Source organism: Plectropomus leopardus, chromosome 13, assembly GCF_026936395.1.
Source record: "Plectropomus leopardus strain MGB_pleo_1.0 chromosome 13, ASM2693639v1, whole genome shotgun sequence".
NCBI lineage: Eukaryota > Metazoa > Chordata > Actinopteri > Perciformes > Serranidae > Plectropomus > Plectropomus leopardus.
The window spans coordinates 14,685,769-14,713,131 of record NC_142188.1 but is presented as its reverse complement, the minus strand read 5'-3'; the positions used below and the strand labels follow the sequence as shown (position 1 = coordinate 14,713,131).

The following is a 27,363-nucleotide window of genomic DNA, read 5'->3' as shown; positions in this document are numbered from 1 at the left end:
TGAAAGAGAGACTGAATAAGTAAGAGATATACAAAGAGAAGTAACTGCTTTACTTGTTCTCTGGTCCTTCTGTGACGTCGCCCAGACACACCAAAACAAACCCCCCACACGCATACACAAAATGCACACTTGTCTGCTGCAGAGCCGCGTACACAGCTCTTCTCTCTGGGCAATGGGAAAGCAGTCCATAGCCTATTTTTAGCTGGTTTCCCAATGATATTACATCTATATTCCTACACAAAAGCACAGATTGAATAAGCTGAGGAATATGGACAAGAGTAAAGTAAAGAGTACAGTGTGTCCTATTAAACTGTACTGAAATGGAAGTGGGAAGTGGCTTAAAATAGAAATACTCAAGTAAAGTACAAGTACCTCAGAACTGTACTTAGGTACAGCACTTGAGTAAATGACGTTAGTGACTTTTCAACAACTGATCCTCATTGACAGTCGGCGTAAACCTCACCTTGTCTTCCTTTGACAAACTTCAAATTAATGTCTGTGGAAGTAAACAGATGAAGAGGTTATCTGGCTCGGTCAGATGTCAAGAGTGACTTGTGCTCCTTTTGATCTGACATGAGAATCAAGCTGAAAGTACAGTAATTTCCTCGCCATCTTCTAATCTAAACAGGCCTAATTACAGGCACCAAGGTGTATTTGGGTGGATTCATAGCCTACACATTAGAGCACATCCATTGCACAACAGCCAGGAAATGGGGTGTGCTGTGCAAATGGGCAGATTGAGATCCTTAATTTAAGTTGCATCACAAAAACTGCGGTGCACCTCATTTCATGAATCCTTGTGTAGATTGAGTAAGATGAAGTAATTAGAGGGTTTAGTTTGGATAGCTAGCTATCTGCTCTGCTGCACTTGAAGGCAGGGAAGTTATAATTAGAAACTAGCCAGCAACACCAAAGGGTTAGATGGCAAACACTCGCCAGGACACACATACTTTGTTATTACCCCTCTGCAGTTATCATTTGATACAGCAGCATCCTGTCCTGTTTTTCATGTTCCTCTGATGACATCGTGCTGATGGACCATCATCTGCTTCCACAGCAGGATGTGGCCTGTTGAAGCTCACTAATGACTCAGAGCGTGTTATTTGTTGTGTTTTTCCGTGAGTGTGTTTGCACAAATTTCAGCAATTGTGTGTAATGAGTTTGAGATGCATAACTGGGCCAAATATTTAAACCATCCACTCAGCCTCAACCACTGATTTGTGAATACTGGGCTGCGAGTTAAACACCAAGTGATTGCTCAAATAACTCTTGCTTTCCAGAAGGGGATGGTTGCTGTTTTGAAGGAATCGTTTCCCACTCGAATCAACTGTTAAGTGAATATTTGGACCTAATGGTTTGGACCCTTACTGCTGCAGGAGAATTTATGTTCACATATAGTTTTGACTAAAACCTTGTTTAAACCCGAAAGACATTTCTTTATAACGAAGAAGAGAAGAAGAAACTTGCCAAAAATAAGATGCAGTAAAAAGGAGTATTGTTATCTCATGATCTTTAATAAAAGAAATATATTCATTTTTTTAATATATATAACATTTTTTAATAAAATAATATATATAACAAATTTACAATGTTGTTGGTGAAGATTCTCGGTCATCCAGGTCGTGGTAATTCTAAGTGCTACATCATCAACAAGTGGACTTGCTCAAGTTTCTTGGAGATGTTTCACCTGTCATCCGAGACATCCCTAAGAATTTAAAGCAAGACCAGATGCTTCAGATATAGCTCTAAGAATAGCAAATTTACAATGCATGCAGCACCATGTCTTTATAATACTGGTGTTGACAGGATTCCATAGCTCATTTAAGTGCCACCTTCAGGATAATATTTACAATACAGTAATTTACTGCAATAACTGAGGCTCGAAGTTCCATAAAAAGAGAAACAAAACAGCTCTGCCATTACCGACGACATGAATTGATCTTCCCAAGACTTCTGAAATGTCACTTCCTAAGTTTCAACTCCTCATCTGTTGATGGGGAATTGGATCAGTCCATCTTGCACTGTTGCATCCCTCTGGGTGTATCACTTTTCCAGGAATCTTGTCTATCCTTCCGGGTGCTGTTTGTGTCAGCAACTTTGGCAGGAAAGGATGTCTTAGGTGTTAGGTGTCTCTGTGTGTGTCTGTGTGTGTGTGTCAGCATCTCTGGTGTATGCAAGGCTGAAGTGTCTGTGACTGATTTATGGGTTTGCTCTCTCTGTGTGTGTGTGTGTGTCTATGTGTGTCCACACTTTTTTGTCAGCGTCTCTGACAGGTGTGTAGGTTCCGGGCTGCAGTCCTGCTGACACTGTGATCTTGCTCCCCTTTCTCCGGTCGGCAGGCCAAACCGTCGCCACAGTCGCAGCGCTGGAACAGCTCCAAACCGTGGGTGCCTTTCCTGCGGTGGCGCGTACACACCTGGCCCTCAGTCAGCACAGGCTTACAGATGCGAGACCAGAAGTGTCTGGCACAGCACAGACCCTCGGAGCAGTCTGCAGATCTCAGGCAAGTATCCCCCTCCTGGCCTGGAGACAGAGGAAAGAGAGGAATAAAAATATGTTACATTGAACAGACCTCACTAACAACTGCTTATGCTGTTACAAGAAGAGAAATTGATAATCTTATCATGACACTTACCTTTAACAGCAGGAGGCTGATTGCTCTGGGCAGTGGGAGGTTTCTTGGCATGATGCTCCATGGAGCTGTTGTTTTTGTGCCAGCCAGTGGTGATGGATGCATCTGTACCATCCATGTCATTTGCCTGGCAAACACCTACAAAGGTCAGAATAGAGAAATGCATTTAGACTCTGTATTTATCATAAGAGCAGATTTAAATTAATGAATATATCATGTAAACTGTTCCTTAGTATCAGAGTATTATCCCCAACTTTGAAATTATTTCAAACAGGATGCCTCTGCTCACCATTGCTGCAGCGGTTTCCTGCACAACACATTGCGTCCCGTGCGCAACGCTTCCGGCTCTTACGACAGGGCAGGCAGACGCCTCGGGCGTCGTTGCAGAATTCATCACCTCCACAGTCTTCATCATCCGTGCAAACACCTGACTGCTATCATGTAATGAATGAGAGAAGCAGCGCGTCATTTACGTGTTGAGACATCACATAACAATGTACACGAACGCATGTTGTATCATTAAGCACGGAGTTGACTTTTACGCACGGGAGAGTTCCTTACCTGCAAGGTGTCTGCTGGTGATTTGTGCCCCGTGCCACCGGAGGGAGAGGTTCGTGGACTTGGACTGACAGAGTCGACGCCTTTGCTTCCCGTGACACCGGGCAAGTTTTTGATTGCATTTGAGTTCACCAGAACTGTCCCGGTGTAGACCTCCCCAAGGTATCCAAACAGCGTGAGATACACAGCCAAAAAGCGATGCGCGGGCGGTATCTGCATGATCTTCCCTTTAAATTCTTCTGCGACGAAAAACACGACAAAAATCCCTCTGTTTTGCAAAAAAGGAGTCTGTAAGACAAAGTCCAAAGCGGCCTTGAATCCCGATTCCAAAAGTTTCCAGAGAGTTTCGGCACGATGCTTTCGGAGCCTCCTGACTCCCAGTCCTGGGATGATCTCTTTATACATGTGGACCTGTTTGTCTTCCCGCCCCTCGCTGTGCACAACAAAGGCGGAGGGAGGAATTTCAAAGAGAGCCCCACTGTACGGAAATGGCCATCTATTCTGCCCGACAGGACTGCGTTTCACAATGTTTGTGTAATGATAATGACCTGCAGAGTCTGAATGCCCATCACCTAGTAACACATGCTAGAAGTAAAGTATAACCCCGAAGGGCTTTTCTAGATGATATGATATCACGTTTTCAATTATAAAGGAGTGAATACATGATATATGTTATTTTTCTTATAAAACGAGTGTTATTCATGTCAAGTTTTGCCAGGTTTGTGCTTTAACCTGCTTGTCTCCACACTGTTTTACGAACATGTGTGTAAAGCAATCTCGCCACATTGAGAGAATGACTATAGTCCTAATGTTAAATTTTGATATCTTAATTTAAAATAAAAAGCTCAATATGAGACGAAAACGTTTTTTTTTTTAATTTAATCAATCATTTATATAAATTAGCATTTTTTCCCAGAAATATTGATGCGAACAGTTAATGTATTGATATATTCCTTTTTAATGACTTCCAAACCAAAATTATTTTGACAGAACCTCACTAGTGTTCTCCCTTTATAAACTAGCTTTTCTTTCTAAAAGCTGTTTGGATATTCCCGTTTCTTTGACATTCAAGCAGCCTAACTGCCCTTTGGCTGTGTGAAGACAGTGATTGAAGTTACTTGCCGTCGATTAACTACTTCATTTGATCCTTGTGATTGCAAAGGGGGCAATTATCCTCCAAAGTGCGCTTGATTACACCAGTGGCGGACATCAATGTGCGGGATATGCAGACCATTAAGGGGTGTGAAAAGTTTACCGAATTAATGGACTTCCGTGGCAAGGCCTTTCAGGGATGACTGGCACTTTGAGATTAAAGGCATCTCTCTGATCTGCCCTGATCTCTGACCCCCTTGGGCAACTCCACTGCAAGAATAACAGCCGTGGGGAAAGAAATGTCCTGAAAACAGCCAAGTTTTGGTGAATGTTTTCTTGTATTTTGTGAAATAACACAGTGGTCTGCTCCATGTCTATTTTTTTTCTATAGAAATGACTGAAACAAGTGGAATACAGGTGTTGAAGTAATGGAAACGAGCCATTTATTTCGTCTATGGTCACATCTTTGCACTTGGACGTCATCTGCCGGTCACTTAGGTTTCGCTTGAGTGTGAGGATGTGCGTGCATATGCGTGTGTGAGAGACAGAGAGAGAGAGATGCGCCATAGACACCTGACAAACACTGTAGCACTTTACGCGTTTGAATTGCTGTATGTCTTTTGAAGTAGGGCTTTTATCTCCACTTTACTAAATGTCAGTGCTGGTAAGGTGAGCTCCTTTGATGCACTTTGATCCCCTTTGATCTCCCAGAGGTGTCACCCTGTTGTTATGGCTAAAGCCATTTCCCTGTCCCCCCAAACAGATTTGTTGTGCGAATAACACTGAGACCAGAGAGGCTGAATCATCCGCACTTACCAGTAAGTGGATGACATTAACTTCTAGGACCGATTATTATATCTCAGGCAACCTAAACCAGTTCACATATCAGGCTGAGGCAACTGGCTCTGAGAAATATCTGTCTTACCTGCAGCTCCCTCCTGTGGCGACTACTGCAAAGTCTCCCCAGTCACTCATTTTAAGCTGTTTTGAAAGCAGCAAATTGGTGTGATTTTCTTTAAAAAATATGGGAAAAGGGCAATCAGCAACAAAAGAAGAAATGATCCAAATATTTTTAATGAAATTACCTGAAATTTAGTAAAACAAAAACAAAAAAACAAAACAAAAGTAATAATTGTAATAATTTGCAACATATTTTAAAATATGTTATTGTGGTATTTATCAATATAGTTTTTCCTTAGATTTTATTTTCACAAGCCATTTTGCCCTAGTTTTCCATATCTGTAAGTTTGTGGAACATTTCTTTACAAGTTACTCATTTTACCCATGTCTTTGAAGGAAATTACACCAATTTGCTCCAGGTTCAACAGTTTAACCCTTTAAAACCTGAGTAAATCGTTTTAAATTATTGTTATTTATTTAAAAAAAAACCATGAGGATAATACAATTGGCAGATTAGCAAGATGTGACCCATCAATTAGCAAGACATTAGTAAATATAGTTACAAGAAAACCTGAAAATAACTAAACTGACACAAAAAACTAAACTGAAAAACAAAAACAAACACGAAAATGACCCCCCAAAACTGTATTTATTTTGCTTGTTTTATCACCATAGTGTTAAATATTTATTTTTTATAATTATAAATATAGTTTTCTGGACAATTTTTCATTTTCAGTATTTTTCTCATAATCCTGGACTATAAAAAACTAATTGTAAGGTGATTTTCTTGCCAACTTTTGCTAATTTCTTGTAATTTGTGGGACATTTCTTGCCAAACTGGTCATTGCCTTTCCCCCCCATGTTTTCAAAAGAACTCAAACCAATTTTGCTCAGATTTTAAAGGGTCATATAGCTTGTGAAAGGCATCTCAATGCAGAAAAACAAACCTGATGTTGATCCAGGTTTGAAAGGGTTAAATACTTGTAAAAGGCATCTGAAAGCAGCACAAGAAACGTGACATCGCTCCAGGTTTCAAAGGTTAAAATAACTAAGAGACAAACACCACTCAAAAGTATTGTTTTTTACTCTATAATTTTAAAAATCTTACAGGTGGCACTCTGCAAAATTAATTTACAGCAGAATAAACAACATAACACAAGGCAAATATCAGGTAACATTGCAGAAGGCGGTCAATATAAGACTCAAAACCAGTGGTCTGTAAAGTGATGGCATACATAAGGCTTTGTGATAAACATAACCTGCCCTTAATACAGCAAAAATACTCATGGTACGCCCGCAGAACTAAGAATTCCTCTCATTCTTAGCTCTCCATCAACATCACTCAATGATTTATATCATTTATATGTAAGCGTGTTGGCGTCCTGGGATGAGATATGAGCTGTTATAAAATTTGGATGATTAATGCTATCATACCATCAAAGATTGTCAACAGTGGTAAAGAGGGATATTGTCTTCCAATCTGTGAAATGATCAAAACTGCAAATCATTCTTGCCATCTCTACATGCTCAGATTTCATGATGGAGGTGATGGATGAGCCCTATGAGCCATGATTTATAGTTCGCTTTATCTCAAGTCAGTTGTGGTTGACTTCATAAAACCATTTTAGATATGTAGAGTAAAGCACGTCATTGCAGCCACTGATAGATTTGTATCAATTCAGTGTTCATAAATGTTCCTGTGAGATAAATCAAAAGGGGCTAAGCAGGAAATGAGTTTCAGTTTTGTCAGCAGTCAAATGACTAAAAGTTCTCTTTCCGTGGTGATTAATGTGTTTATTAGATATAACAAAGGGTGAGAAGCAGCCATCTAAGAGGACATACGTTTTTTGAGGTGTATATGTGTTCATGCAGCATCAAAAAGGACTTGTGATGTTAATTTTGTATGCCATTGATTTAAGGCACTTACATTTCTTCTGATTTTATGCTCTGATTTTTGGAGGTGAGAGGTGATGAGAGATCATGGTGCTAGTGGTCAAAGTTTCACACAATATATGTTTTCCTTTTGTCTCCAAGGAGATATTTAAAACTATCAATAAAATGAAGTTAAGTCAGTTTTAGGATAGCGTGAATGTGGAGAAGAGGAGAAGGATGGTTAATTTATATGGATGAATCTGTTTTTAAAAACCTTAACAATACCACTCAGCACAATGTAATATGTCATCAAGTGATATCAAACTAATTTTCACTCGTTTACAAATCGACACGTCTCCAATTTTCCAAAGGAAGTCAAGTACGTTACAAAGAAATCAAGCACAAAAAAATCACTTTACAAAAACAATAACCAGTACTGTCATCTCACCACCGCTTATTATAATTTACCAATAACAGCACCAAAGACACTGAAACCATGTTCACAGTTATGTCAGAACTATACAGGGGTGAACAGAGGACGAGGCATTTTGGGTGACTCAAAAACAAAACGAAGAAATATGTAGGTAGAGAAGCATTCATATGCATGATTAAAAGCGTATTAAAGAACAAAAAAAACAGTGTGACTTCATCTACTGAAGCTTAAAATTAGCTGTAACTGCTGATTTTCTCAGTTAATGGTCTTAAGTGCATAATGACACATTGCTTCATGGAAATACTAGCCTGACATTTCATGTGTGTCGGTGTGTGAATCATTAAATTTGTTAGCAGGGCACTTTAAGAGTCACGTCTCTTTCCACTGAATGCACAGTGCTTGTGCTTTTCAAGGTAGGTTAATCTCATAGAAAGTGTACTAAGTATTCGATTTTGTGTTCATGTGTGAGAAATTCAAATACTATTTACCGTACATGCTGTATGCCTTATGGATGTTAAATAAGAAGAAAATCAGTCACATTCAGGTTAGTCTTGAGCACTTGATACCAGTTTCACTTGCAAATTGTAGTGTGTAGATCTCTGGAAAGTATCACAGCTGCATGTCAAAAAAACTTGGAGCAACTGCAGTAACATCTCACATTCCCCCAAAGTCTTCAAACATTTCACCAAATATTGCAGAGCAACAAAACAGAAAAAAATCAATCAGCCTCCTCTCTTTTCGAGCCGTCCACATTTTTTACACTCTTATTTTTCCTAGAACCGAAACTAAGACAAACTATCCAACATACATCCACCCGCTGAACATCTTTCCCTGTTACATGAAAAAAAAACTGGCTCCATTATCAGCCTCTGTTGTGTTGTGTGTGTATATGTGTGTATCCCTGCACTTTCTTTGCCTTTGCCTTTAGAGCTGAGTGTAAGACGACACTGAAGAAGTGCTACAGCAGTCCCATTATAAATGCTTGTTCCAGAGCCACAGTGAAATAAAGGCATATCGGTGACCCAGAGGGTTTGCCATCCATCCATTTATCTTGTTCCTCTCTTTCTTTTTAAAGCAGTTTTTTTTACAACACAACCATGTCCATGTCGAGATGGCCTCCAAGCCAACAAAAGAAGAGTTTCTTTTGGTTTTAAGGGGGAGAGGAGGACTTCAAAAATCAACGTCCCAGCCGGAGTTGTCATCAGGAGGCGGGTCCTCGTTGTCCTCTGGGAAGCTGTCGAAGTTACTCGTGTCGACTGCTGATGTGACCTGGTGGAAAGATGGAAGAATCATTAACAGAAGGACCAAATAAGCAGATGTATTGTGAGTATGCGATTGACTACAACATTATGCCTACTTGAACCAAATTTGAGACTTTTTTTTTCTCTTTGTAAGAGATTTTTGGGCTTTTCTTTTCCAAATATTGCACGTAAGTAAGGTGTTAAGTGGTCTGTATGCAGAGGTCAGCTTTGTGTAACAAAGTGGTTTTTAGAGAAAGAAAATCTACATTCTGCCAACAAATAAGTACAAGCATAAAATAAAATAAAAAAACAGTATTAGGTTCAGTGGTATATTTAAAGGTTTGTAACACCAGGAATGTAGTCCTCTGTGCAGAAAATTTTGATTCTTTCTGACAAAAGGAAATCAAATATGATAAATGAAATAACATTAAATATTTGTAAGAATTACAACTTCACAAATTTAAATTTAAATTTAAGACTATTTTATAACTTATATTACAGGAACAGTGTGTAAGATTTAGGGGGTTTAGTGGCATCTAGTGGTGAGAATTGCAGACTGCAACCAGACAAAACTTCTGGTTAGAATTCCTTCAGTGTTCATTGTTCAGGTTTTTTTTTTACTAGGAGCCGAATTATCTACAGAGGTCTTTGCCTCTACAAAACAAACGGACCAGGTGATTCAAACCAGAAAAGACACTGATTAAAGCAGTTTCACGCTACAAAAAAGTTTTAATACGTTACTAATAAGTTTTCTCAGTCTGTTTGGTAGATCGCAGACGGGTTGCTTGCCCGGATCAGTTGTTTGCTCATCTTTTTTCCCCTGATAACTTCAGATCCAGACATTGAAAAGGTTTTTACCAGGAACCGAGTTATCTGCCTAGGTTTCTTTTTCACCAAAAAAAATCTTGACTAAGGTGGCCAACTTGAAAAAGCGAATGGCTCTATCTAGAGCTAGTGTTTGGTTTGTACAAAACACAACAATTCTTATTTTCAGGTGATTATACACTAAGAAAACATCTTTATTATATTATATTTCATTTCTGCCAATATATCCCCTAAATCCTACACGCTGGATCTTTAAGACGTTTTTAAGGACCCACAGACACCCTGTATAAAAGAACAAAAAAACACACACAAAAAACATCAAATATCAGCAGTGATTACTTACATTAGGAATAATAGGAGGCGTCAATGTCCCCTTCTTCAAACCCTCCCAGTTAAAGCCTTCAAACCATCTGAAGAAAAAACAGCAAGACTTCTTAATTTCATAATCATGTTTTACAACACGTTATTCTATAAAGAGAAATGACTAAAAATAAGTGGATTATATTCAGTTATAGACATGCTTACTTGTGCTTTTGGATGTCTTTGACACCATTTTTCAAGTTTCCCAGTCGTTCAGAAGGATTATCCCTGCAGGGAAAAAAAACATACGATGATTCAGCCACTCAGACCACACAGACCACTTAAATAAATTACTCTGAGTTTAAACTATTGCTGGAAGCACAGACACTCACCTGCATAGCTTTTTAATTAGGTTGGCAGCATTTTTGGTAATTTTCTTTGGAAATTCGATCATGTCGATGCCTCTCAGGATGATGTTGTAGGTTTTCATAGGATCAGGGCCAGAGAAGGGAGGGCTGCATAACAAAGGAAAAGATATTAATCCTGAGTGAAAAACGCATTAGTGTGGCAGAATTGAATCAAGTGGCGTTCAACTGTTTCTATTTTTTGTTGCTGTTGTTGTTGTATGTAATATCATATATGCCATCACATGGAACACTTAAGATATTAGTTTTGACGACATGCCCGGACTTGTGTGTACCTGCCAGTTAAGAGCTCAAACATGAGGATTCCTAGAGACCAGTAGTCGGCTGAGATGTCGTGGCCCTTGTTCAGAATGATCTCTGGTGCTACATACTCTGGCGTCCCACAGAAGGTCCATGTTTTCTTCCCAAACCCGATCTTCTTTGCAAAGCCAAAGTCGACCTGAGAAAGCAGGATTTTGAATTCCTGTTGTATCAATTTGGTTGTTCCCGCTGAGCAAGAGACATCATTAAAACATTGTCCTCAAGCTATAGTGCTGTTGTAGACTGGGATTTATTGGCTACATATAGCCCGATTTTAGACCATATTTTAAAATAATCATGAAGAATATTAAAAATACATAAAACCTGTAAATAATTCACAAAAGTACTGCATAACCCATGTTTACGTTATGAAAGTTTATTTTTTGTCATATACTCAGATTCTTTTTACTCTGTCATCACGGTTCACACTAGACATTTATTAAACTTTCACTTTGAAACCTTGACTAACCGAAATCTAAACGTCTAAAGAATACTACACATTTATTAGGCATCTTTTCAATGTTAAATTGCTCAGTGGGGTTTGTATGTACATGCTTATGTATAATATTGGCAGAGATGGAAAATTGTGTAATCATGTCAGCATTACAGTTTTCACTTGATGCTTTGGCATGATTGATAGAAAGGGTTGAGCTTGTTGCTGCTCTGCCAAAAGCAACAAACTGGTTTCTCCAGCAGGAGAGGAGGGAATGGCGGCACCCCAAAAAACACAGAACCTGACTTAACCTCAATTACTTTCTTTATGCTATAATTATACTTTTATTTACTGCCAACATGAGGCAAGTGTTCAAGCTGTGTTTGATCATCGTAGCATCATAGAAACAGACACAAAAAATGCAGTCCAGAGGTTTTCTTGGGTCGTAAGCCCTTTTTGATCTCTTACCAGTTTGGCGTAGCCCCTGTGGTCCAATATAAGGTTCTCTGGTTTGAGGTCTCTGTAGATGATTCCTTTGGAATGCAGGTAGGCAAAGGCCTCCACCACACACGCTGTGTAAAACCTGGTGGTTGAGTCCTCAAATGAACCCCTGGAAACACAGCAGGACAAAAGATACTTGAGGTTTTAGAACTATCACTGTAAGTCACTGCTTGCGTCACTAGCATTAGAGCTAATTCAGCTAATTCATCTGACCTGGTAAAACAGAGCTTACCGGTCTCGAAGAATGGTCCACAGCTCTCCTCCTAAACACGCCTCCATCAACATGTAGAGGTACTTGCTGTCCTTGAATGTTCGATAGAGTCTGAAAACAAAAAAAGTGGACGTTTACTCAAACAGCTGTTAAATATCAAAATATCTGATGAATATCTGGTTGGAGAAGTGTCATCAAGTAATATTTTAAAGTCAAAAGAAGAGCTGATATACAGTATACTCCCACAAAATGATTGCTGACACCATTATACACACAGATAATCTAAATTTTACAATCTTATCTATATGCATGCTTTCAGATGTAAAGATTTAATTAAAATGTTGTGTGTGAAGCATTTTTACATAAAATGCCTCAGTTACCTGCCGTTTAATGTCACTAAATGGTCAGAAATAGTACTATATTGTTGATTCTAGTAGACCTTTATACTTATATACATTATATAGAGTTAAGGGTAGACTTATTTTCCTTTAGGTAAAAAGATGCTAGACCATTTTCCATCAGAAGATAGCAGGAGAAACATCTTATAGGTCAGTTTCTCAGGAATATCATTGGTAGACACAAGCACTTGCACTCATTCTACACTTATGGCACCATCTATATTGTTTCAATATACCTGATTTGCATGTGCAAGGAGACATTTAGTAGCATGACAAAGAATCCGGTCCATGGATCTGATGTAAGTGCAGGATTTGAATAACTATTAAGGCTCAAAGATAATATTTTTGTAAATTACTAATCACTTATACTGTGCACTGTATATTGTATCCACAATAGCACTGTATTGTGTGAGACATCATTGTGCTGGTCAAAGGAGCAAGACCCAAGATATTTTGTTCTTTTTGTATTTTTAATATGATAAGGTGCAAAAATCAAGTGAATCTGAATCTAAATTTCTAGTTGCATCCTTCACCGAGTAAAAACAAAAGTTGCATGAATCAGTTCACACTGTGGGAATGAAATAAAAGACAGAAGCAGAAGCTGCAGGTGAGTCTGTGGCTGCAGGGAAGTCAGAGCAACAAAGAGGTGACAGTGGGTCTGCACCATTTGAACGCTGGCGTACGCCTGCAGTGCGCCGAGCAGGCGGCGTCTGCACACTATATGGCGGGTGTCCGTTACGTGTTCAACGTTGCACCGGCGTACAGATATGTAGCGCACCCGGTCAGCTGACAGTATATAAGCGTTTGAAATCTTTGCGTTTAAGGGCTGCGGGTCAACCGGTGGGAAGGACCTGGAACGACGGTCGCACCAGGGCTGTGGCTATCATTAGTTATGGCATAGTTTAAAAAATGTTGCCTTTACCTTAATTAATCGTCCATTTAATGCTTCACTCCGCGAGCACGCGCATATACACAGTGTTGTGATGCAGGTGCAGACTAGCTTGACTAGCCTAACATGCTATAGTACTCGCGGGATACTTCAACGGGACTACATTGAGCAGCGTGAGGACTTTCTGTTTTCTTTGACTGCATTTGGCTCAACATTTAACCTTTGAGGAGCACAGTGGGACAGAGACACTGAGTGGACTGGATATAATGTTGTGCGTTGAGGACGAAGGTGCAGAAGTTGAAAGTGGAGCAGATTGGGGAGGACTTTCCGGTGCACGAGGCCACAGGTGAGTGCAACAGCAAACTCTTTTTTAAACTCACTTCCCAAATGAAAATGTGAAAACGCGCTGCCATGCGCGCTACTTTTCAAACTTGACGATCTAAATGGTTCGTTTTGTATTTCCGGTTGAGCTGTTTTGCTGTGACAGGAAGTCAATAAAGACCCAAGCTGTTGCATAGCAATGCATTTCCAGTGTGGTGGTGTGTATAGATTGTGCAGGCTTTCCTAGCGAGTGTTTGTGGCTGCAGCCAGTGTCTGTAGTCTTTTTACTCATTGGCGGTCATTTTTATCTGAAATGTGTTTCTTTTATGGTTAATTCTAGTGAGGCTTGACTGGTTAGTAGTAGGTTGTATACAGGTGGCAAAGTGCCATGTAGAGAAATTAAAATTACTGTTGTTGTGGACATAAGGGTATGCTGATGTTATTCCGATGGTGTGTAGGCATACACTGCCATGTAGTCGAAAGGTGCCCCTTCTCTTTTCAAAGTGTGGGTTGAGCAGTAACGTTTAGAGTACATTTTAACTCACCTACTTTTTTACTTATGCTCAAGTAGAATACTTGTACTTCAGCTTGAGTCAAATTTCCTTCTTTATTCCTTTCTTTACCTCCTATGTCTGTACTTTATGTATATTTCATATCATATTCAATGCATAAAAATAACATTACATAACAACTGATAAATCGTACAATAGACCCAAATGCCTAACCGCAGGAAATTTGTGTAAAATGAGCAACTATGATGAATTTTGAGACGATTATTCCCTGTTAATATTGCATCACAGATGAGTCTTTAAGAAATTTGTAAGAACTTTTTAAAGGAGTCTCTGTATTGTGTGTGTATATATATATATATATATATATATATATATATATATATATATATAATGTTTTTTGAACTGTTATTACTATTAGTTTATAATAATAGTATAGTATAGTATTAATAGTAATAGTATTAACTATTAACTATTACTGTATTATTATTCATTCAGTCCCATTGCCACAGGTGTATAAAATCTGGATGAATTGGCAAAAATCTCACAGACACACTCCAAAATCTTGTAGTAAGCCTTCTCAGAAGAGTGGAAGCTGTTATAGCTGCAAAGGGGGACCAGCTCAATATTAATGCCTATGGATTTAGAATGGGATGTCATAAAATCTCCTGTAGGTGGCCCAATACTTTTGTCCATATAGTGTGTGTGTATATATATATATATATATATATATATATATATATATATATATATATATATATATATATAAAGAAAGGCCTTGTGACTCCTATAATGCTTTGGTGACACCTAGTGGGGGTCAGGAGCCCCAGGTTGGGAACCAGTGCAGTAGATTATTTAATCAAAGATGCTGTTCAGGAGGTTGTACCTAACAATGAAGTCCGAGTGGGCCTCCTGCATGATGAGTTTCTCTGAACGAATGTGCTCCTGCTGTCTTGTGTCAACAATGTGCCGCTTCTTAAGGATCTTCATGGCGAAGGTTTTGTGCTCGTCGCTTTTGAGCTGAACCTGCAGTGAGAAGTAAGAGACAGCAATGCAAAGGTCAGCCTGCGCATGAACCTGCACAGCCTGTTAGAAAATTGTAAAGACATTAGTGTCACAGTGCAATGCTCCCTACCAGCTCAACACGACCGAAGCCACCAACCCCCAGAGTGTCGATGATGTTGAAGTCAGGTAGCTCGAGGTTGAAGAAAAACGCATTCTCCGCTTCATACCTGCGGTGCCCGGAAAAGAGGGGGGAAAAAAAGACAGAATGGGAACAGGATTAGAGATGAGATGAAGGATGAAAGAAGAGATAATCTACTTTCAACAACCTGAGACAAAATATCCGTCTCCCCTTGAGCTCATTTGTTTGTAAATCTTAGGGGATTTATCTCATAGTAATCTATTAAGGATGTTATTGAGGATGTGGAAGGTATAAATATGAGCAAGTGAACAGGATGTGTTTGAGTTTAGTTCTCTGGTACATCGCTTTGACCTCTCTTTGAGCACGTACTATTTGTCCCAGCCTGTCCCCACTCTTGAAAAAACAAAGATGGGACATTGGTCACATGAGCTTGCTACTAAGCTGGCTCTGAAGACATGCACTGACTCTGCCATCGAACACCTCAACGTGCCATTGCAGACCTGAACATGCTGGCAGCCGAGATTGTTTCCACGTGTCCACCCCTTATCCCCAGATGCCCCATGTCTTCTCTGGTTATTGTTTGATCCAGACAGAGTTTCATCAGCTCAGTCTCTGGATCAGTGGGCTTAGGACAGATCTGAGCCTGGACAGCCTTTTCTGGGTCAGTCAGAACAGAACGTCAAGGCCTTTTCTTGCACAGAGACAACATGGCTGTATGCCAACAGACAGACAGACATTTGTCAAAAAATACCCCTACAAGGAAGAATCGTTGAGATAAGTAAGGAGTCTTCCTTCGTGTCGTAGCAGAGATTAACTTGATTTATATAAATGTTAAACAATTACTCATTTTACAAGTACTTTTCTGGGTTTTAATTTGATAAATAAAATGGCAATACTTCACTGTCAGCTTGTGTGGCCATTTGAGAAGTGGAAAGAGGATTTTACTCCAGCAGATCCACCAGATACATCACAGCAAGCCAGAACAATAAAAGCTTTTCCCTAAGCTGCATACCATTGGGCACAGTGGGGGCACGTGTTGGCAGGTAACCGAGCCACGGCATTTCTCAGAAACACATGAGATAACTAGGACAGTCGCTGTTGTTTGTGTATAAATAGGCACTACTAGTAGCATGTAAGATTCATGGGTGATCCTTTTATCTAACTCCAAATCCCAAAATGCTCTCTGCTTAACAAGAGGATGGAGAGATGTAACTGATGCATTCCTTCTTGTGGGGCAGGATTATTAATAAGGTCATGGTGCCCGACACGTGTGCATGCATGGACTTATGAGTGCACATAATGAGGGAGGACTTGCAAATTCTGTTAAGATATAAAGGGGTCAGGAATGAGGGGATCTTTTTTTTTTAATAGTGCAGGTCTTTAAAACAAAGTAACAGTATAATTTGGCCACCAGATGGCAGCGTTGCTCCATTTGAAGTATCATGGCAAGGAGCAAATACTTAAAGCTGTTGAACATCAGATAACCAACCACAAAAAGAAGCTATTGTTTTAAGTGTGCAGTAGGGGAATAAACCTATAATATTCTATTCTGTGTGAAAGATTAAGTGTTTTGTCAGTAAGACAACCGTTAAACCAGTTGGTGAAGTTATCAGTTCACTGCAGTGACTTGTAATGGAGAGTTTCGTTACAGAAAAAACATTTCCTGTTGCTCTGTGTCTCAACCAAGGACACATAGGCTCTCTAGGAGCCACTGAATAGTGGAGATTTTTGCTAAAGCAGCAACACAAATACTCATATGGATTCTTTTTTTTCAGATAGGTAGAGAACAACACGGCTAAAGCACTAGAGGAAAGATATGATACTGGCGAGCGGACCCAGTGGAACTTGAACCATACATCAACCTTGAATAGATGTCTTAAACATGACCTTGAATAAAAACTAACACAGAGCTTAGCTGCATTTACACTGTTGTACGATCCTTTATATGAAGTTGAAATGACATGTGACTTCCTGTTGGCAAATCTGTAACTATAGCACTTCAAGACAAAGTGTTCCACTGCAGGTCAAGTAGCCCCCCAGTGGGTGATAATCGGTATCAGTGAACGGATGAGCTCATAAAAAGATGATGCAATCCCCATGTGTCTAAGTGTATCTGAGTGTGTGTGAGTGTATCTGAGTGTGTGTGTGTGTGAGTGTGTGCGCTTTTGTCCTCATTTCCGTTGGTCTAGCCCGACTCGAGGGAGAGGGGAAGACGGCATCTCTGTCCTATAAGCTGACTCTCATTAAATGTCACTTTTATTTACCAGTAATTCTCGCTTATTGAAGTCCTGCACCTGCTCAGCAGGCATGGGACATGCTGAGTCATTCTGGGATCATTTTTTCTCATATGTCTTCATCATGCTGGATGGGCTGTGATTAGAAGTGAGTGAAAAGTAAAATATTTATACTTAATACTGTGTATCTGGAAGTTTCATAAAGTGAGGTCTGAGACATTTTGTTGAGACTTTCAAAGGAAAATGAGACCGAACTGATGACAAAAAAGTAGAAAACAAAAGAAGCTTTTGACCTAACATAGGATAAATTACTATTATTGGATTTTATGCCCTACAAGACAGATGAAAGCACGAGGGGAGACAGAGCTCAAGAATGAAATGCAACAAGGGCCCTGAGTATAGACACAAACCAGGGATGTTGCAGGCCATGGCCAGAGCTGCAACCCAGGGGCCACTAGAAACCACATTCATAAAACTCTGTGTATAGATTCACGACTAAAACTGTGTTTGCACCAGGGTTGCGGTGGTATACTGGTTTTAAGGTGTACCATGATGTAAAAGTTGACAATTATTATACTGAGTACATTTGCTTATCTACGGAATTGAAAAAAAAAAATGCAACTGGACAGAGAATCCCACCTTTACATTAGCTATTTTAAAAAGTTTTTTTTACACATCTACCAAAAAATGGTTATACGTTTCAATTAAAGTCATAAAATGTTTCTTCAACCATATCTAACCCTTCTGTTTTTATTCCTTTAATCATTCTGACTGATAATAGTGATAATTCTTTAATACCGTAAAAAAACATATTTTCTGAGATGGTTATCGTACTGTGAAAATATCATACCATTACGACCCTAGCTTGTGCACAAAGCAGAAATAAATGTACACATTTTTGCCAGGTTTAAAAAGCTGTACATACTCCTGATTCTGTTTTAGAAATTTTGACCATTGTGGCGCTGGATGCACGGGCACTGGTCTCATTTCCACACCCACATTATGCCATAGATGGATGTAGAAATGCTCTGAAATATGTGTTTGCATTTTGATACTTGTGCGTGCACTCCTGCACGTCTTAAAGCTGTCAATAATAAATTTGATAAGAAGTGCATTTTAATGAAACTGCGTCACATTGGCGAGGTTCTCCAACAGTGCCAGAGCAGCATCCTTACCACTAATTCATCATATTTCTGCAAACTGTCATCGTGGTATAATCAAAATCATTATTATTATTCATCAACAGAAGGAGGATCAATGATTCATTCAAAGCACTTTTGTTGAAACTGACTTTACAAAGCACTTCACGGGATGAAATTAAGTAATCACTAACACGGAGATGACTGTAAAAGACAAGAAAAAAAGATGAAACCCGTTGCTCATATACAATTTAAAATTAACTTTATAAGTGTGTCTCTGATTGACATTTTACAGAGCGCTGTGTAGCCCGCAGAAATAATAACACAATCAGTGAAACAAAACGAAAACAAGATTATTCATCTCTCAACATATATTTAATTGCCTCCTCATTATTTTGCTTGCAGCTAAAATCATGTGCATGCCTGATCTGAGGAATGTGTGAGCACATTCCCGCTGCACATTCTTTGTTTATACATTCCAGTTTATGTCTGTGGAAAGTTGTGCGCATAGTTTTTGTGCGTACAAATTGTTTCTGCATCTGGCTCCAGGACACCCCCAGTTCTAGAGTAAAGTTCTGGAGACGTAGGCATCTATATTTAAGATAAGGGATATCACCTATGGCATTATATTTTTTTGTCTCACCTTGCCTTCCACTCACCAAAAATATTTAAATCAGTGTATGCATGCAGAAATACAAGCAACACATTTCAGCAGAGAGGGATGTATTGGTTCTGCTTTGAGAAGTGGCGGCTTGATCAACAAAAATATGCACATATATCTAGTAAATAGCACGGGGGTAGTCTTTGAAGGAAAGACCTGTCAACCTCACAGAGGGCAGCTGTAGTTTGCTGTATGGTTACTGTACTCCTGCGTGGTGCTTATCCGCTGTGACCAATTAGAGATAGTTTCCATCACCGTGGGATCCTGACTCAGGCAGGCTTCCCCTCAGCAAGAAACAAATGTGCTCTGCTGGGTGGGGAGGCGACACACACAGCACGCGGCGGCGAAGCTACCTCAGTCAGGATGAAAACGACTTAGATGTGACAGATTTCAGTAAGCAGAGGGAGAGAGTGGCGATATTTTAAGATTAACTTCTGTGGAGAATAGGGTTGATAATAAGGTTACAAACAATGGCGATGACTCGTTTCTCATTTGCATAAAATCAATCTTAATCTAGCTTTCCTACAGAGCCAGTGACAGGAGGAATGGGGTAGAGAATACACACTGCAGGTCTCTTTCTATCACACACATTAGCTGGCAATCAGCAGTGGTAGAAAGCCATAAAGGGGACCTGGCCAGGGCTTAAAGAAATACTTCACTGCTGGAAAGATGGCCTTTTAATTAAACTAGGATGTCTATGTAGTAGAGAGATGCAAAAAGACAGAGAAAAAGGTCTGTGGCATCTGCTTTTCCTCAAGAAGTAGAAACCCTACAAATGCCAGAATGCACAGTACCGCAGAATGCACAGCGTCGTTACTTGCCAGCCGGCCACAATTGTGATTCTAAAAACATTTTAGGCGAGACAGTGTTCTCCACAGAATGATAGTGTCTGTGTGGTGGTAGCAGATGACGGGGACGGGCGATATTTTAATTGCCTGTGTGTCCCTTGTATCATTCAGTGTCCTTTCTCTAAATAATTAGGTTTTTACGGCTCTGAACGCAACGCAAATATACTCTTTATCTGGCCTTTTTTTCCTCCACAGCAGTTTGTCACTCACAATGTGGAAAATGGATCTGTCGATCCATTCATATCACATCAATAGATGAGAGCAGCACTTGTTGTTAAGTAAAAGCAAATTTGTAAATTTGCGTAATACAAAAATGCGGAAGTACAGCCTGAAGTTAAAGAGACAGCCCAGGAGAGCCAGTGAACTCCGCGGTATGACTCAAATTGATGCAAAACACGTCATCTGGCCGGGGGAGGAAAGGGCGATATGTGGGCTCGGCACTGGTTAGATAGAGTAATATTTACCACTGTTTATTTACATATACTACCCACACTGTTTTGATACAAATCTGGTTGAAAATCAATGAAGTATCCCGCTAATGCCAGAGGCTAGCCACTGCACCCCTTCCCATTATCCCCCCGCATTGTCTTCTCTTTTTCCTCCTTGTCCAACACAGTAACTGGTGTTATGGTCTGCTCTTTGCTGACTAAATGCCACGGACCTGCCACTCTCGGCAGTCAGCTAGAAATCCAAAGCTTCGGACAGAAGTCTAGTTTGCTGTGTCACCCATCTTGTTCTCTCCCCGCCTCTCCTCACTCAGTCTGTCCATCCGTCCATGTCGCTCTCTCCCTTTCTGGGGTGATAAGCTGCTCTTGCTCTCTGTAATCTGTCATTACCGGGTTCTTGTTTCTCCTCACCTTGACTCACAACATAGCACCATGTGTGTGAGCGAGGTATCAGATTATGCCAATATGTAGCTGCTTGTACCCCAAGATGCCCACCTCATTGCCAAGGTGCCTTCTATGTTGCTATTCTCTTGTTTCCATAGCGACGATAAATAGAGAACATATTAATTCCTCCAGAAATAGAGACGAAGGTCATAGCATCTTCTTACTGGCCGGCCACAGGGGTATTGTGTTGTTATATAACAGACCTAAAGGCACAATGCATTAACAGTTGGCCCAGAGCATGTGCCATGATAAAAAGTTGCAGCTGGCGGGCAGTCATTATATGACACAACACTATAGAGGTTTATTTAATTCGAAAATTCATTTGCAAAATTAGCTGATAAAGATGAAAGACGAACGAAAACAAAAAGCAAGCACAAAGCAAAAAGATAAATTTGCTCAGTGAGTATTTTAATAATTAAATTGGAATTGTCTTACTTGGCTTTGGCATCAGCATCCTCATGGCCTTTATTGGACACGTCCTCCAAACCTCCAATCAGGTGCTTGAATGAACTGCAACACAGAAATAACATCATATCATCCAACAGCCCAAGGCTATTTATTTTGCACAGGCACATATTGTCCACTTACAGTATGGAGTGAATGCAGTTTGTAAACTGCAGGCAATCTGTATAAGGAGTGTGTACAATATATAGTCAGATTGCCATAAAAAACACTGCCAGTTACTATTAAATATTCATCAGTCTGCTTTCAGAGACGAGCCTCTAAAAAACACTGTAGAACAGATGACGAGACAGAGCTACCCTGAAGAGGTGTAAAATAGTGTGATAGCAGGCGGGGGATGAGTGTGAATTTAAGAGACAAAAGTAGAGGCTGTGCATAAATGTTTTAATGAATGAATTATAGAACAGAAAACATACTGGGCTGAGTGATAAAAAAGTCAGGATGGTTATGGTTATCATTAGACATAAGATCCCCATGACAATTTTTTTGTTCTTTTTTGTACTTAGCAAAGTCAGTTAAGGTCATTTAACTGCAAGAATCAACCGTGTTCTTCTTAGGCCTTAAAGGGAAAGTTGACCCCAAAATCAATTATACATATTTTTCCTCTTGCCTGTATTATTGTTTATCAATCTAGATTGATTTCTTGTGAGTTGCCGAGTGTTGGAGATATCAACCGTAGAGATGTCTGCCTTCTCTCGAATATAATTGAACTAGATGGCACTTGGCTTGTGGTGCTCAAAGTGCCAAAAAAATACATTTCAGACAGCAATGTCTCTTTCATCATGACCTGCTCATGCAAGATAATCCACAGACCTTGTGTTTTTTTTTTTACCAAACTACAACTGCAGACCAAATCACTCATTAACAAATAGTTCTATACTGCTAGTCCCATTGAGCTAGTTAATGTTGCAGCTCAGCTGTGGAGGACACCACTAATGTTTACATCTCGTGCCGTCACAAGCACAAACTTCTCGCCATGAGTTGATGTACATTTCTGTCCGTGCGGTAATGTGGGTGTAGTTCGGTAGAAAGAAATTAGTTCCTTCTTGAAACTGCTCACAACAAGGTCTGTGGATAATTTTGAGAAACTAGGTCATGATTTCTTTAAAGAGACATTGTTGCTGAGTGTTTCAAATGGTTTTTTTTTGGTATTTCGGCCACAAGATGAATGTGAAGAGGAACATTGTATTTTTGGTTTAGAGGTCTCCTTTAATAATAAAACTTAAGTTTTTTTTACTGGATATAACAATACTTACTTAATTATCATTAGTATGAGCATAGAGGAATGGCGGTTAAAGAAAGATCACAGTGAGATGCCGACTACAGAATAATAAACTACATAATATGCTAACTTGCAGAAAATATAACCTTCCAGAGTTCTCATGGGGACATAAAAAATAACGCTTCAGCTCATTTCTCCCTGAAGTATGGCCGCCTATGCAAAAGACTCCAGACATCCTGAAAGAACAAGTAACTGAGACTGTTTTCATGCAAGGCTCATCAAGCTGTCAGCCAGACGATGTAATACATCTGGTGTTTTCTCCTGTTGAGACCATAATGCCTGTAAGCTGCGGCTGTTTCCGAGCTGAGCCTTTCTTTAAATGTTTGGCTGCTTACAGTGTCTATTGCACTGAGTCGCTGACTCCCTGCCGTTTGTTTTTATTCCCCATCTCGTTCCAACTGTCTCTCTGCTCCCTTTTTTTTCCTCCTGCACAGCTCCTGCAATTATCCTCATCTAACGTCTGAGGATGTGCTGTTTCGTTTTGCATCACACATGCATGGATGTATAGAAAATAAATTAATGCACACAGAATGTTTAAATAACCTCGAGTGTGCAGCAGATCTGACTGGAGTGGGTGACACTCGCACATGCAGTGAGCTAGTTTTGTGGGCCGTGACAGCATTAGCAGCTTGTATGACAGGCAGAGTGAAAGGCAGTGGTAATCACCTGCACTGGATGACTCACTCACTATCCCCTCTGCTGGCTCTGAGGAAGGCCCATTTGTGCCTGCCGTGCTCCCTGAGGCTAGAGGGAGGCCCTGGGTAAGCTGATACCATCTCCTCCCGATGCCCAATCCATCTGTCTCTCTATTCTCACCCCATGACTTAATGCTAGAGACGGGGATGCTTAGAGACGAACACTTTCTTTAGATAGTGACCTGATATAAACCTCCCTAGATCTACATTTTTAATGTCACTGCAACGCAAGGCTGAAAATGTGGTTTAACTCTCTTTGATAATCTCCTGAGAAGCATCAGTGGAAAAAAATAACCCTTGTTCCTGCACAAATCTAGCATAAATCTGAATACTTCACTGAAGTTGATTTAGGATTTAAGACATGCCTTCTTGGCGTCACGTAACAAGAAAATCTCCTAATTTTGGATGTCTGGAAAACATTTACATGAGAATTAAATGGGTCCTGAACTTTAAAGCTGAATCAAAGACCGAGACTTTCGGTAGTGACGTGATTGCCTTTTATGACTACCAAACTTTGTGAGCAGACATTTAAATAAGGCGCTGCAGGAAAGTTTACAGGGAGCATGACCCTGAAAATGCATCTATTTCTCACCTCACATTTATTACATTTGTTGAAATGTAATTTAATGGATGATTTGGGATAAATCTGACATTTCCTCGAGAGCTTTGATGTTTTTTGAGTTTGGAAATTGAAAGTAATGACAATTTAAAGTGTACCATGTTCAGAAGGTGTAGAAGAAGGTTCATGGTGATGTTTCAGTTGTACTTGTAGATCCTGTTCCAAGAAATTGTCCTTTCCCGACTATCATGAGCAAGGCTGAATTTGAGGGCAAGTTTTGGAAGGCTGCTTATAACAGACAGATATTTTACTGTTGTTATGTATTCCCTCTTTTGTGCCAGGGAAAGAAAAACAAGTCATTATTAATAATAAAAACTTAACTTGTCTAAAATTGCATGTTTAGGGGGTTATGCCGGAGAGCAATTCACAGTGTCTCCCGCATCAGCTCAGCTGGAAGTACATAATTTTTCATGTAATTTTTCTTTTTCATTGAAACAAGGAAATATCATCAGTACGTGAACTTTTGCAGTGAGTAAAATACATAAAACATTATTGTACTATTTTACATTGCTGTGAAATTATCAACAATTTCCTCCTCCAAACGACTTTTCAAGTGTCTCTCCAAAAACGACATTTTTCAAGATTAAATTTGAGTACATCATGAGAATGTTAGAATTTACCTTTGCCCAAAACTCCTTTTTAGTGGATACAGCTTGAGTGCATCATGATGTACCTGAATGCAAACTCTGTGACCTCTTGGTCGCGACCATCGGCAGCTCAGAGCTATCGTATAGCAGCTCTTCTCCTGCTAATGTCAACACAGATTTGTTGTTCACAATAGAGCATTATCAGAAAAACAATAGGGTGCGTCCCCTGATGTGTGAGTTTACTGTATCGTCAGGGAAGATCTCTGTGCATCCCAGACATGTTTTCTGTTTTCCCCAGGATGACACAACATTATTAGTCTCGAGCCTTTGCTTTTAGCCTGCACAAAACTGATGTGACACAACAGAAAAACATCGGCCATTGCATCAGTGAATATTATCTTATTTAATGATAGGCTGCTGGCCAGTGGTGGAATGTTACAAAGTATATTTACTTAAGTACAGTACTTAAGTATGAATTTGAGGTACTTTTACTTGAGTATTTTCTGTGCACGCCAAGTTGCACTTTTACTCCACCACATTTCAGAGGGAAGTATTGTACTTTTTACTTCATTACATTTATCTGACTGCTGTACTTAGTTTACAAGTTAAGATTTTTGCATAAAAATAATAACAAGAGTTTCTAAAATATGATTTTCTGTTATAAATGAAGTTACCCTACAGATTACACAAGCACAGCTTGAAGTTTTTTGGATGATTTTCTTTAAAATAAATTTCTATTTTGTTTGATGTTCTATTTAAATACTTTTAATTAATTAATTTTTTTGAAATCTTTTTTTTTATTTCTTTGTGTTCGTTACTTTTTATACTTTAAGTACATTTTATTGATTAGACTTACTTTTAGTTCAGTCACATTTTCAATGCAGGATTTTTACTTGGAGTATTTTTACAGTGTGGTATTGGTACTTATCTGAATACTAGGATCTGAATACTTTTTCCACCACAAGGTGAATATCAGCTGATAAATCTGTGCATCCCAGCTCTTGTACTACTTTAACGCTTAATAAAAGGATTGACATTGTAGAACAGTCATTTTATTTTGAGGGGAATAACTTTATTGATACTCACTCTCTATCGATGACTAGACAGGTGACTGCTTCTGCTGCAATGACGTTGGCTGTCCTGATGTCCTCCCTGGACAAAAAGATCATAAAACAGTCAGGAACAAAAGAAAAATTGGCACATTCATCATTATTCATTTGAAGTGCTTTATCAGAGCTGTGATGGAAACAGTCAGAACGTTAACATCTGTACATCAGTGATGTCTTATTCAGCGCCATTTACTCCATAAATGGCTCTGACACACAATAAAAACATCACTCTCAACAGGCAACAAACATCACTGCATGATTGGCATTACTCTTTATTATATTTGACATCAAGTTCATCTTCCTCTGACGATTCTTCTGAGGAGTCGCCCCAGTCACACGAGTCCTCTGAGTCCGTATCCCAAGAATCCATCCTTCACTGTGAAAGATTTTTCTGCACACAGACTCCCACGGCGATAAGCTCTGAACCAGCGCACTGCCCAGGGCAGCCCTCCAACAAAAGACACGTCTGTCGCACTTCTATATAAAACTCCAATCCAAGAGTAGTGTTATCCACTTTAACACAGACTAAAATATTACAAAAAAGTCAGGAAATTCTTCAGGGAATGACCTAAGCAGATTATTTTGTGTCCCATCCTTTTTGAAAAAGAGGGGGGAAAAAAGTATCATACACTGGTTGAATTTAATATCCCGATAGGGAGCGAATAAAAAGCTCCTGCTCTAGATTCCTAAAGAGTAGATTCAATTTTAAGTGCTAACAGTAGCTGACAATCACTCTCTGTGTCTGGTCTGAAATACAGCAACCTATTTCAATGAGCTGAGGTGACAATTCCCCCTCATGCTATGTCAACTCCCTCTGCCTTCCCTCTTCCAAACACACCCCTCCTCGTGCTCACACACACACACACACGCGCGCGCACACACACGCACGCACATGCACTCTGCCTCACTCTTTGACCCCTTTAGATAAAGGTCACAGCTGGTGGGGGAACAGCACATTTGGAAAGGTGAGGAGGAGAGGAGAGGAGAGGAGAGGAGAGGCAGTGTTTGTCAGGGGCAAAGGATACATTAACAGACTGACTATTGGGGCCCTCCACCACTAGCATAGCTCATACAGTATTTCATTCACCTCTGATAAGCTCCTATGGCCTCCATCCATGCTCTTAACACAATACTCTGGCAAACACTGCTCCACCTGTTCCTCTGTTTGCCCACAACAGCATTCAGTACCATTTACATAAGCACACTTACAGTATTCGTAACCAGGTTAATGGGTGAAAGAACAACAAATGTTCCGGTCTGGATGAAGGCAACGTGTTACACCACGGTTGTTAATATTGATTATGTGATAATTTGTTTGGAGAATGAGAGTTGTGATGAGTGACGGTTTGTGGGAATGGGTCCTCAATGGTTAACAACACACCACACTGAGGTGAGAAGAGTTTTGGATTTGTGTATTTAATAAAAGGAAGCATAAGAGACCCCCAAAACATAGATTTAATTTGATGATTATTCAGATTTTCTAAAGCAGAGTAGTTAGTCAACTTGCTCTGTTGAGGTCAGTTGAGGCACACATACTTGTACTGTCCCAGCTGTGACATTTATGACATTCTAACAGCTGTAAGGTCGCTTTTCAAAAGCTACCACCACTACATCTGCAAATTCACCTCGCCATGTCTAGTAACATGAATGAGCTTTTGATTTCTTCTCATTAATTGTATGCATCCATTTTTATTGCAAATGAAATGCATATCAGTTCCAAATGTCAGCTATCGGTCTAATTAAGTACTAATAATCAGTATAGGCATTGGCCCTGAAAAAACAATATCGTTCAACCCCTAATGTCAGACATTCATATTAAATGTGGCCAAAGTTTCAAATAACCAGATAATCGA

The 27,363-nt window shown here is 39.6% G+C and overlaps 2 protein-coding genes and 1 long non-coding RNA gene across 4 annotated transcripts in view; 1 reads left to right on the top strand and 2 right to left on the bottom strand.

The window, feature by feature from the left end:
- Nucleotides 1–1,493: 1,493 nt before the first annotated feature.
- Nucleotides 1,494–3,956, bottom strand: LOC121954910 (dickkopf-related protein 1-like). Its single transcript, XM_042502653.2, has 4 exons — nucleotides 3,194–3,956; nucleotides 2,922–3,066; nucleotides 2,636–2,770; nucleotides 1,494–2,523 (listed from the first exon to the last, which is right to left on the bottom strand). The coding sequence occupies exons 1-4, from the start codon at nucleotides 3,593–3,595 to the stop codon at nucleotides 2,258–2,260; spliced, it is 948 nt and encodes a 315-aa protein (XP_042358587.2). The 5' UTR covers nucleotides 3,596–3,956; the 3' UTR covers nucleotides 1,494–2,257.
- Nucleotides 3,957–6,248: 2,292 nt separating this feature from the next.
- The window catches only part of LOC121954489 (cGMP-dependent protein kinase 1), a 118,822-nt gene continuing 97,707 nt past the window's right edge, over nucleotides 6,249–27,363 (bottom strand). For both annotated transcript variants that reach the window (XM_088086805.1, XM_042502005.2), the window contains exons 8-18: nucleotides 25,488–25,553; nucleotides 21,192–21,266; nucleotides 14,976–15,072; nucleotides 14,727–14,866; nucleotides 11,745–11,834; nucleotides 11,480–11,621; nucleotides 10,554–10,717; nucleotides 10,246–10,368; nucleotides 10,079–10,141; nucleotides 9,897–9,963; nucleotides 6,249–8,756 (exon numbers count right to left, since the gene is read on the bottom strand). In XM_088086805.1, the coding sequence (XP_087942931.1) occupies nucleotides 8,658–8,756; nucleotides 9,897–9,963; nucleotides 10,079–10,141; nucleotides 10,246–10,368; nucleotides 10,554–10,717; nucleotides 11,480–11,621; nucleotides 11,745–11,834; nucleotides 14,727–14,866; nucleotides 14,976–15,072; nucleotides 21,192–21,266; nucleotides 25,488–25,553 (1,126 nt within the window). In that variant the 3' untranslated portion in view covers nucleotides 6,249–8,657. The remainder of the gene's footprint in view (nucleotides 8,757–9,896; nucleotides 9,964–10,078; nucleotides 10,142–10,245; nucleotides 10,369–10,553; nucleotides 10,718–11,479; nucleotides 11,622–11,744; nucleotides 11,835–14,726; nucleotides 14,867–14,975; nucleotides 15,073–21,191; nucleotides 21,267–25,487; nucleotides 25,554–27,363) is intronic.
- LOC148187680 (uncharacterized) overlaps nucleotides 12,724–27,363 on the top strand; it is a 163,370-nt gene continuing 148,730 nt past the window's right edge. The window contains exon 1 of the long non-coding RNA XR_015778518.1: nucleotides 12,724–13,356. This is a non-coding gene — a long non-coding RNA (uncharacterized LOC148187680). The remainder of the gene's footprint in view (nucleotides 13,357–27,363) is intronic.

Bases quoted from the DNA above. Each gene is read 5' to 3' on its own strand.
- LOC121954910 (XM_042502653.2), bottom strand. From the start codon at position 3,595: ATGTATAAAGAGATCATCCCAGGACTGGGAGTCAGGAGGCTCCGAAAG. The intron at 2,771-2,921 runs GTGAGCAGAGGC...TGACCTTTGTAG, and splicing joins AGGAAACCGCTGCAGCAATG to GTGTTTGCCAGGCAAATGAC. The intron at 2,524-2,635 runs GTAAGTGTCATG...CTCTGTCTCCAG, and splicing joins TCAGCCTCCTGCTGTTAAAG to GCCAGGAGGGGGATACTTGC.